Source organism: Chenopodium quinoa, unplaced genomic scaffold (genome assembly GCF_001683475.1).
Source record: "Chenopodium quinoa cultivar QQ74 unplaced genomic scaffold, ASM168347v1, whole genome shotgun sequence".
NCBI classification, from domain to species: domain Eukaryota; kingdom Viridiplantae; phylum Streptophyta; class Magnoliopsida; order Caryophyllales; family Amaranthaceae; genus Chenopodium; species Chenopodium quinoa.
The window spans coordinates 6,194,920-6,206,991 of NW_018743175.1; the positions used below are offsets into that span (position 1 = coordinate 6,194,920).

General features: G+C 37.4%; 1 protein-coding gene across 1 annotated transcript; it reads left to right on the plus strand.

Annotated features, from left to right (window-relative positions):
* Nucleotides 1–9,081: 9,081 nt before the first annotated feature.
* Nucleotides 9,082–12,072, plus strand: LOC110732784 (putative glucuronosyltransferase PGSIP8). The gene is made up of 5 exons (XM_021912787.1): nt 9,082–9,550; nt 10,138–10,393; nt 10,572–10,773; nt 10,965–11,112; nt 11,243–12,072. The coding sequence occupies exons 1-5, from the start codon at nt 9,258–9,260 to the stop codon at nt 11,784–11,786; spliced, it is 1,443 nt and encodes a 480-aa protein (XP_021768479.1). The 5' UTR covers nt 9,082–9,257; the 3' UTR covers nt 11,787–12,072.

Consider the following 12,072-nt stretch of genomic DNA (forward strand, 5'->3'; position numbering starts at 1 on the left):
GATTGGGCTTCCCTCGGAAGTTGGGCCTAGGTGACCGGCTTCTCCATTAGGCATGGAGTATGCCACGTGTCATGACATAATAAGTCCAGGGTGGACGAATAAGCGTGTGCCACGTGGCAAGCCCTGAGAGGTCCAACTGGGGGACACTTGGCAGGACCTGATTGGCCCACGTGGCGCATTCCGATTGGTGGGAGCAAAATCCCCTAATCACTATACCCTAGAGCTTTTAATTATTGATTATCTCCTTAGATTTATTTGTTTAGCTTCATTATTAATTAAATTCATACAAATACAAATTGGTTACTCTGTAATTTAGATTATAATGATTAATTAGGAGTAAAAGAACATTGTTTCCCTGTGGATTCGACCCTACTTCCCTATCTACTTTAGTTAGAGGACTTAGGTTATTATTTTTGATTAGGTGATACGACTTAAGCCTGTCACACGTTCGGGGTGATGTCCAAGCTCCAAATATCCAACCAAGACTTGTGAAAATGATCAAGATTGCACGACTTACCAAGCATATAAGCGGATTTGATGGAGGAGCAGCCATTGAAAGAGAAGGCCCAAGTGAGTAAGTCAGGACCAACTTTCGAGCTCAAAGGAATGGCTAGGATGCTACGGACATCCTTATCATTAAAAATGCTCTCAATACGCTGCACATCCCACTCGCAAGAATTATGATCAATCAAATCGCTTACAACTTGGACCTTATCTGAAATCGGAGTGCTAATGAAGCGGTTGTCCCCATTGTCGACCCAAGGCTCGCTCCAGATATTCACAGACGACTCGTTCCCTATTCTCCAAATTAACCCCTCCTCAAACAAAGCCTTTGAAGACCAGATGCTTCTCTAGGAATAACTACCCCCAACACCAAGATGAGCATCAATGAACCTCTTCCCCGCATAGTACTTTGCTCCAAGTACCTTATTCAACAGGGAGTTCGGGTTGCTCGTGAGACGCCAAGGACGACTGAGAAGGGCATCATTGAAAAACTTTAAATCCCTAAAGCCCATACCCCCAAGGCACTTAGGAGTACAAAGTTCCTTCCAGCTCTTCCAATGCACTCTCATTTTGTCATCTTCTTGACCCTACCAGAAACAATCCATCATAGCGTGAATATCATCAATCACCTCTGTCAGAATTTTATATACCCCTATAATGTATGTGGGAATGGCCTGGATTACTGATTTGAGAAGAATCTCCTTCCTTGCTCTTGATAAAAAAAATTTCTTTCCACCCCGAAAACTTTTTCCATATCCTGTCCTTAAGCGCCGAAAAGACCATCTTTTTTTACTTTCCGTTGATGGTTGGGACTCCAAGGTACTTTTCATGCTTTTCAACTTGCTGCATTGCTAGAACACTCAACAATTCCTCTTGCATTGGGACACTAACACCTTTGCTAAAAGAAACCTCCGATTTGTCGTAGTTAATTTTCTGCCCGGAAGCTTGATAGTATATGTTGAGAATTTCAACAATCTTTGAACACTCCCTTCGGTTGGCTCTTGCAAAAAGAAGACTATCGTCTGCAAAAAGGATATAAGAGATCTTCGGCCCTTTACGACTAGCTCTGGCCCCATGAATAGAACCATCAACCAAAGCATTCCGCATTAAACCTGAGAAAACATCTGCAACAAGGATGAAAAGATACGGGGATAGAGGGTCACCTTGACGGAGCTCTCTAGTTTGAGTAACAGAACCACACACACTCCCATTGACAATAAAGGAGTACTTGACCATAGTCACGCAATCCATTATAGTCCTCACCCATCTGTCAGCAAACCCTATTTTCAAGAGTAATTTTTCAAGAAAGTTCCTTCCTACTCTGTCGCATGCTTTACTCATATCGAGCTTCATAGATACCATGCCTTTTCTGCTATTGCATCTCTTCTTCATCGTGTGGAACAATTCCAGCGCAATAAGAGCATTGTCTGTAATGAGTCGTCCCGGCACAAAGGCACTTTGATTTTCAGAAACAATGCTAGGAAGGATTGATTTCAATCACATCACAATAGCCTTCGAGGCAATCTTATATAGCATATTACAGAGAGCAATAGGCCTAAAATTCGATACCAGAGTAGGAGACTTCACTTTTGGAATAAGAATAATGTTAGTATTATTTACAGGGCCAAAAGACTCATTACCCTACAAAATATTACTAATGAGCCTGGTAACATCATTACCAACAATATGCCAAAATTTAATATAGCATGCATACCATCAGGTCCCGGGGCTTGTGAGACAGTTTTAGAGTCAAGTGAAGAGCTTATAATGTTTTAGAGATTTTAGGTTCCCTATCGAAAGAGGCTTGTGAGGCAGTTTTATAAGCTCTTCACTTGATTCTAAAACTGTCTCACAAGCCTCTTCCGACAGGGAACCTTCTATGAATAAATTCTGGTAGAAGCTTGAACAATCTTTTCTATCTCCTCCTCCTCCTCTTGCCAATTACCATCACCATCAAAGAGACCCTTAATTTCGTTCCTCGATTTTCTTTGTAAAGCTTTGTGGTGGAAATACGATGTGTTACGATCTCCATCTTTGATTTTTGAGCTTTGAATCGCAGGTAGGGATGTCAATGGGGTGGGGCGAAGCGGATGTTGGCTTTCCCATCCCCATCCCTGCTTAACATTTTCATCCCCATCCCCACCCCCATCCCTGCAGCGGGTCCAAAATTCATCCTTATCCCCGCCCCGGCGGGTACAATCCCAAAACCATCCTCGCCCCACCCCCCCACTTGGATATCCATCCCCACCTAATCCCCACCTTTCAAATACAACTATACTACATAGTAATGATTAAAAAAATCATTGTTAAGTTATACATTTTTTTTTGGTTTATAATATAAGTATATTACAAAGTATTATACTTTTATTATATTAGTATACTTAATTTTTTATATAAAATGGTATAAAAGTATATATTTTTATGTAATAATATATATGGATGTGGGTATGGGGCGGGTATGAAGCGGGGATGGGGGGGTGCAACCTAAAATCCACCCTCGCCCCATCACCAACGGTGGGTATGGTTTTATCCCCATCCCCGCCCCACCACCCGCCAAACCGAGATCCACTGGGGCGGGTCTCCTACTTGACCTGCCCCACTGACATCCCTAATCGCAGGTACCAATAAGCTTCCTGTTTATCAAGAAGATCATCAAGTCTCTTCTCAAGTTCGGCACATCTTGCAAAAGGTTCATTAGTAGCTCTTTCACTTCTTGCCCTTTTCAAATCTTCTTCAATTGTGTCAATTTACTGATCTATTTTCTTAAATTTCCCTCTACTCCAAACTTGAAGGTCCTCGGCCACACACCACACCCGATCTTCCACTCTACCCGTATTGCCATGCCAAGCCCCCTAATCACTTCCTAACATTCCCCATTGAGCAGCCAACAGGTTTCAAAGCGAAACCTTTTTTTCTTTTTTTTTTTCTGCCTATGAGCTCCGAACCTGAGAAATATGGGTGAGTGGTCAAACTTGCCTCAATCAAGATTCTCCACCTTTGGGTTTAGGAACACATTGAGCCATTTTCCATTAGCAACATAACGATCAAGTCTCTCTCTAATAAGGGTTTGAACAGACAAGCCCCTTTCCCATGTAAACCATTGTCCCATATAACCCAAATCATGAAGATCACAATCTTAAAGGGCATCACGAAAAACCCGACATCTCCTTCCTCTTATTGTCAACTCCTCCCTCCTTCTCGTCATAGGACAAAATCTCATTAAAGTCACCATCAAATAGAATAGGGCCATTAAATCACAACAGAGGTTTCTAATTAGATCCCAGGTTTTGTTTTTATTTTCAGTTTCAGGCCAACCATAAATACCAACAAAACGCCAATGCAAACTAGTACTTGTTTATCTTCACAAACATAATTTTGAAAGAAAGAGACAAGAAAAAAATCCGTCTTTCCAATACAAACACAATCCACAAGCCTTACCAATACTACTGACTCCAAAAGCATACGAAAAACCAAACCTATTTTTATTATTTTCAGTAATAGCTTTATTGACTTTTGTTTCAGACAAAAATAAAACATCAGGAACTAAAGATGTGCACCACTTACGTAGTGCTCTAACTACGCAGGGACTAGATAGGCCCCGACAGTTCCAGCATAAGAAACTTATTTCGAAGGGCGGGGTTAATCCATGTCAACCTCCGCCGAACTAGCAGAATGATGAGTCACCCCAGTGTTGGATTTGATTCGCTTCCCTGCTTCTTCTAGGGAACAACTCGCTGCTGCTGTTGCTCGAGAACTGGTGGTTCGGTCAGGGGTTCCGAGCTTGCAGCCTTATCATTCTCTCCTACATCAACAACCTTCTCTTATTGTGTAGTATTATGATGAATCACTAGGCTTCCTACAATATTTGTATCTGACTGTAGAGGGGGGGGGGGGAGTTGAACAGCTTTCGTGCCACACTTGGAGGCAATGTCCGAATGACTCGAGGATCACTATATCCTGGAAGCTTTGGCCTTGGTTGCCTTTGAGTTTAGACAACCACTCTTTCTCCTTTACTCGCTCAAAAATCGATAGTGTGATCCATTCTCCCGCAATAATAACAGAAGTCAGCAAGTCTTTCATATTAAATGCTACACCATTTCGAGGATTACGAGCCATTAGCTATTTTAATCCCCCTTCTTAAAGGCTTGCTAATGTCTTTCATCACCTTCACCCTCAAATACTCAATCCAGCCAAGAGGGTCCGAGTCATCGTACTTCAAAAACCCTCCAAAATGTTCACCTATTTCATATGCAAAATCAGCCGATCGTTTGTTAAAAGGAACACCTCTAATTCGAGTCCAGAAGGGTGAATTCTTGAATCGAACCTCCGATGGCTGTTCGTCACCAACAATTTCAGTCAAGAGAAGTAATTTCTTATCAAAGAACCAAGGGCAGCCATCCATCACCCTCTTCTTATCATCCTCGCTGAAAAGTTGAAACACGAATAAGTTTGTCTCCACCATCCTAATCGCCAAATTATCCCAAATTTTCCAGACATTAAGAAGAGTGCGCTTCATTGCCTCGACATTGAAAGGTCTCCCCGTTAGAAATTTGCCAACCAAGGTCAGCGAAATTTGAGTCTTCGTGTCATCATCAACACTTTCCGCAACACCATCTCCAATAACCTTGTCATCATCTTCTATCAGACGTAATTTCTCCAAACCATCTAGTAAATTCGATTCCATTAGTCAAACTAGGGTGAAAAAAGGGAAAATCGGTAAAAAAAAAAATTGTTCAGAAAAGGCTAACTCACCATCGGAAAACTGACTAGAACAAAAAAAAACCCTAGTCGAGGGACGAGAGCAAACCCTAGATGAGGGACTTTTTACTGCGTGAAGGTACGTAAACATCTATATCTATACTATGTCTTAAAAGAGTTTATAAACAAGTTTAAATGCCACGTGGCATTCTGCTCATTTAATCGAGTTTTTAACTCCTTATGTTTGAGCTACGTGGCACTCTCTCATCATATCATATGTCATCATATCATATCATATCATATAACTAATATATAAAGCATAACTTTTAGCTAGGCACGAGACAGCGACACTTTTAGCTAGGGCACGAGACAACGACACTTGGCGTTCCAATTTTCTGCCAAGCGTCGCGCCACGTAGGTAATAATTAATTATTAATATGACACGTAGGATTTATTTGAATATTTTTTGTAGAATAGGATAAAAAAAGTTATTTTAGAGTTTTATTTTCAAAAAAACTTTGATTTAGAATTTTATTTTCAATAAAATACCAATATTTTTATACAAAATGGCGGATCCAGCTCAGAGAGGTACAAAAGGAAAAAATGAAAAATCAAATAAACCTGTTATTATATATAACCGTTCTCTTAAGTCTTAACATGCAACCAGTCTTTCCCTAGATGTTCAGAGAAAATGAAAAGAGATCACAAATTTAGACAACCGTTCTTTTTAATTGTACATTATTATTTCTAATTTTTTTAGATTGTCAAGTGATTATTAATCCATAAAATACCCATAAACGGACAAGTATGATTGTCAAATGATTATTAATCCATGATTAGAAAATTCAAAGAACATATATATTTTGGATAAAAAGTTTCATATATTTTATAATTCAATAACAAATTGGGCATTGCACGGGGCACAAAACTAGTAATAACTAATATATAAAGCTAAACTTTTAGTCTGACCACGAGACAGTAACACTTGGCATTCCAACTTTTCGCCCAGTGTCGCGCCATAAAGGCGACAATTAATTATTATTATGACACATATAATTTATTTGAATATATTTTTTGTAGAATTATGATAAATGTTGGATAGATTCGGTAGGATAAAAAAGTTATTTTAGTGTTTTATTTTCAATAAAATTTAGATGATTTAGTAGGATAAAAAAGTTATTATTTTAGAGTTTTATTTTCAATAAAACTTTTGATTTAGAATTTTATTTCAATAAAATACCAATATTTCTATGCAAATGACGGATCTAGAGACGTACAAAAGGAAAAAATAAAAAATCAAAGAGACTTATTATTCTATATAACCGTTCTCTTAAGTCCTTAACATGCAACCAACCTTTTCTTAGATGTTCAAAGAAAATGAAAAGAGATCACAACTTTAGACAACCATTCTTTTTGGTTGTACATTATTACTTCTAATTTTTTTAGATTGTCATGTGATTATTAATCCATAAAATACCCATATTATTAATCCATAAAATACCCATAAACGGACAAGTATGATTGTCAAGTGATTATTATCCATGAGTAGAAAATTCAAATAACATATATATTTTAGATAAAAAGTTTTATTTTAAAATTCAATAAACAAACCGGACATCACACGGGCACAAAACTAGTAACTAATATATAAAGCTAAACTTTTAGCCAGGCCACGAGACAACGACACTTAGCGTTCTAACTTTTCGCCAAGTGTCACGCCACGTTGGCGACAAATAAGGATTATTTTGTCACGTAGGATTTATTAGAATAAAAAAGTTGGATAGATTTAGATAGATTTTGTAGGATAAAAAATTTGTTTAAAATTTTATTTTCAATAAAATTTGGATAGACATTAAAATAAATTGTTGGTTTATAGTTTTATTTTCGATAAAATACCAATATTTGATAGGTACAAATTAAATTATAATTTTATTAAAAATAATATTATAATATAACTCCAATCCCCCTTGAAACTCAAATTCAATCTGACTTGTGATAGGCATTCGTCGAACCTACTAAAGATAAAAACCTAACTTAGTCTCTCTAGTGAGTAATAAGGAAAAGCAAGGATCGATATGGTCCCACTAAGGGGAGCACTGACAGACATGGACCCACAGTGGTTATGGGGGTGTTTGAGGTGATGGGTCAACGCTATTAGTATTTTACAACATATTAACTTTTATTAGGTAGTTTATTACAACAATTTTTTTATTAGGTAGTTTCTCATAAAATCTAAGTTTATAGGTAATTTCTGATAAAAAATCCTAATAAAAAGATTTTGGAAAAGGGTATCCACCAATCAAGTTATTCACTAACTACAAATAAACATGCAGAACACAGCATTATATAAGGGGATAAATTAGGGGAAATAATGACACTCAAACTACTCTCTCGAGCTAGAAGGGATAAATTGAATCATAAGCTACAACATATTCTCATGGTTACAAACATAACCTCAAGTGTTAAAGCATAATCACAATAACACAAATTAACCACTTTTTTCTTTTTACAACAACCACAATTTCTCCACCTCATTCTCGTGGCCTTTTAGTCAAAAAAAAATAATAATCATAAGAGAGCCTACAACCCAATTTCATCATCTCTTGATCCTTGGTTAAGAAGACTAATTATTTTAGCCCGTCTAAAATGATCCTAAATTTTCACTGTTGTGGACCAAAATAACGGGTTTGAACATAAATTTTGGCTCAAATTTGTCTTGACCTGCTTATTTGGCCCGAAACAAGCCAAGTTTTTTTTTGCCAAAGATCGAGCCGTGATCACTTCAAATTTTTCGTAGAATTTCTCCTCATCAAGATGTCAAATGTGAGTCTGTGACAAACAAAAAGAAGTGAGGGAGAATAATGATTAAACCTAGGCCGGCCAATAACTGGTTGGTTGCTAAATTTGGAAACGACTGAAAAATAAATTCGTAGTAGGTCAAAAAAAAAAAAAAAAAAAAAAAACCAACCATATGGTCAAACTTATTTTTCCCGATTCCCATTTTAACTAACACGTTGACTCAGCTCAAGATATTTGCTGAATTAGCCTGTGTTGACGTTCAAGCTGTCCTGCCGCAACTTGTGGTAAGATGATTTGACTATGTCAAAGTGGTTTAACATAGTCCTGTGTTATTACTTTCTAGCTTTGAGAAAATGAGATTACGAGTCAAAGAGGATTGGACAAAAACTTTGACTATGTGACTAAAATTTAAACAAATTGACGGTGCCAATATTACTATCTGAAACGTTTGCGGAAACAATTCTGATTATTGCAATTGTGTTCATATAATTACATAAAAGTAAATTAAACTAGACATCAAATGTATCTTCAAAGTTTCATGTTTTGGGTTAGTAATTTGATATGGAAGCATGGAAAATCAATGACCATTAATTTCCTTTTAAGGGCTTAGTTCGCCTTATTTTTGTTGATCTCATCTAATCCCAATTATTGTTGTTGGGGATCGAACACACGGTCCTTCCTGTCAAATGCAATCTCAATCACCACTACACCAACAATCGATTGGTAAAAAATATTCCTTATTATATATGCAGTCAACGGAAGGGTAATTAGTGTATACCGAGTATTATAGAGTATATAGAGCACCCACAAAAAAAGAGCCGTTGATGGAATCAAACGCAAGTCCAATGCGAAAACAGAAAAGAGAAATCAGAATGTTCATGAATGGTGTACTAGCTAGGATAGGAGTAATATATTGTACAAAATACAGCAGTCATCATCCCTGATAATTATTATAATATTAATAATAATAACAAGCAATTTGGGGCATAGTGAGTCAGCGTTGAGTTGTTCTAATCTTGATTACTTTTTGGAAGCTCCTTCCTCCCCAATTCTATAATCTCTCAAGTTGATTTAATTATCCTACTTTTCCCTGTCTACTTGACTATACATTTGAGTATGTATGTGTATATAAATATAAATATAAGAATTAATACAAAACATACCAAAGACAGCTAATCTATATTACTGGTATCCTTAAATTATCTATCGGTCAACAATAATATACATAAATAGAATCGGAGAAATCAATCATTCAAATGATGTGGCGGCGGACGGCGGAGATAGGGGTGGTGATGATAATAAGTATATTATTGAGGGCGTCAGCAGCGGTGGCGGAAGGGAGGAGAAATAATAAGGGAGATGGAGAAGACAACAGCAATAATAAGTACAAGAACGCATATGCAACGATGATGTACATGGGAACACCGAGGGACTATGAGTTCTACGTTGCAACACGTGTGATGATGAGATCTCTCCTTCAACATCAGGTTCAAGCTGATCGAGTTGTCATTGCCTCCGTTGACGTTCCCCTTCACTGGGTGCGCGCCATGTAAGCTTTTCATTCCACCTTTTATTGCTTGTTATAATCATGGAATTCCAGCAATTTTCATTCTTTGGTTTAAGGCGGATCAAAATTTTATGACACATATAATTATAAACAATGATCGATGATATCTATCTGCACTCAATTTCAATGGTAGATTTGAAGCTTTTTCGGATTAAGGGAGAACAATGGTGAATTCGCGAAATGGATGAGAGAGAAAACATAACTTCCCAGAGGATAATTACCATTAGACATTAATTAGTTACAAAAAGTTTATTTAATGGTATTGGTTTCAAAAAGTATATGTACATGACTACATGTACTCCGTTCCTTCAAAAAAAAATAAAAAATACTAATATACTTGTATAAATTGCTACACTTAGTATATGTACATGTACTTTCGTAATAAATATCACTACTAGTATATATTTTTGCATAATTTGTGTATCTATGAACCTGCATTTCACTAGAATAGAATCATTAGTGAATACTTCGTATGTCTGTTCAGTACATAGTACTAAGTACTCTACTATAAACAGGAATACTAATAAACAAAAGAGCTAACGAGAAATGTATATAATTATCGTTGGCAGGGAAGTAGAAGATGGACTGAAGGTAGTTAGAGTGGAGAACATATATAACCCTTACAGGGCTGACAATCCTAACGACAGATTCAAGTTAACTATGAACAAGCTCTACGCTTGGAACCTAGTTAACTATGAAAGGGTGATCATGCTTGACGCCGACAATCTTTTCCTTCAAAATACCGATGAATTGTTTCAATGTGGTCAATTTTGTGCTGTCTTCATCAACCCCTGCATTTTCCACACAGGCCTCTTCGTCTTACAGGTATGTATGTTCTATATCTAAATGCTTCATTTTTCCGCCTAGTTTTGCACTTTTCTCATCATATAATGGTAATTAATCGGTGCCAATCAAACCGCTATTGAGTACAGAGTGATAAACTTTTTTATTAATTATGTTTGTTTGTTGTTTTGTGGCCCTGGAAATTTGACAACAAATGCAGCCATCAGCAGAAATTTTCAAAGACATGCTTCATGAAGTGGAAATTAGAAGGCCAAACTCAGACGGGGCAGATCAAGGATTTTTGGGTAGTTACTTCTCCAACTTGCTTGATATGCCCATGTTTCATCCACCACCAAATGGAACCAAACTCCAAGGCCAGTATAGGCTTCCTTTGGGATATCAAATGGATGCTTCTTATTATTGTAAGTTTTGATTTAGTTTAGTTCCATGCATTAATCTAGCTTTACTTCAAAATATCATTTTAATGACTAAAAACTCTAGCAGAAGTTAAATGTGATATGGTCGCAGTCAAAACCGAAAGCAAACTCTTCTTTGTTTAGAATTAATGTTATGTCTAAATGTACTTGGATTTATAATCCTATTCGTGTTCCAGACCTGAAACTCCGCTGGAATGTACCTTGTGGACCAAATAGTGTCATAACCTTCCCTGGAGCAGTTTGGATGAAGCCATGGTATTGGTGGTCATGGCCTGTTCTTCCTCTTGGTTTCTCATGGCATGAACAACGTCGCAACTCTCTAGGGTAAGCTTTCCTAACTCTTTGTTCATGTCGTCTTTATTTCAATTGATGAGACACTGTGTATTAGAATGATGCAAATTTTACTGGTCATGACACAAAACAAATAATTAAAGCTCAACGATTCTTTTTCTAGGTATGGTGCAGAGATGCCTATGGTAATACTCGAGGTGATTCTTTACTTGGGAATCATAGCCCTCACTCGTTTAGCTCGGCCGAACTTCTCTAAACTTTGCTATCGCCGTTTTGACAAGAGTGTAACGATGTACCATGCAGGATTAAAATTCCTGGCCATGGCATCCATTATTGCGGCCTATATTGTTCCCTTTTCATTAATCCCCTACACCATTCATCCTATGGTAGGGTGGAGCCTTTATTTGTTAGGGTCTCTCTCTCTTTGCTCAATAGCGATCAACGCCTTCCTCTTGCCAACACTAGCTGTGCTGGCGCCATGTATTGGCATATTTGGGGTACTCCTAGTCATGGCATGCCCTTGGTACAAGGATGGGATTGTGAGGGCACTTTCCGTATTTGCCTATGCCTTCTGCGCTTCTCCTCTTTTGTGGGTTTCTTTCACTAGAGTTCTGGCGACTCTACAAGTTTCTCTAGAAAGGGAAGCATTCTTGCCCAGCAGATTGAACGAGTCTCCATCACCTCCCGGGTTTAACAAGCTCTACTAATTAATTGATATTGAACCAATTAACCAAGCATCATCGAGATTCTCATCAAAGGTCATAAATTGCAGGAATTTCACCCCAGAAATGAAAAATATGTCTGTTGTCAATCATAATACAATGTTGTGGAATGGGAAAGCAGCAGTCAGCAGTGGATGAGCTCTAACACAAGTTCAATTACTTGAAAAAAAGATTTTTGTAGTGTGTTGGAAAAAAAATTGTACTTCGTATGTTCATATTATGTACAGAATACATTGAAAATTGATAACATGTCTTTAAATAGTTAACACAA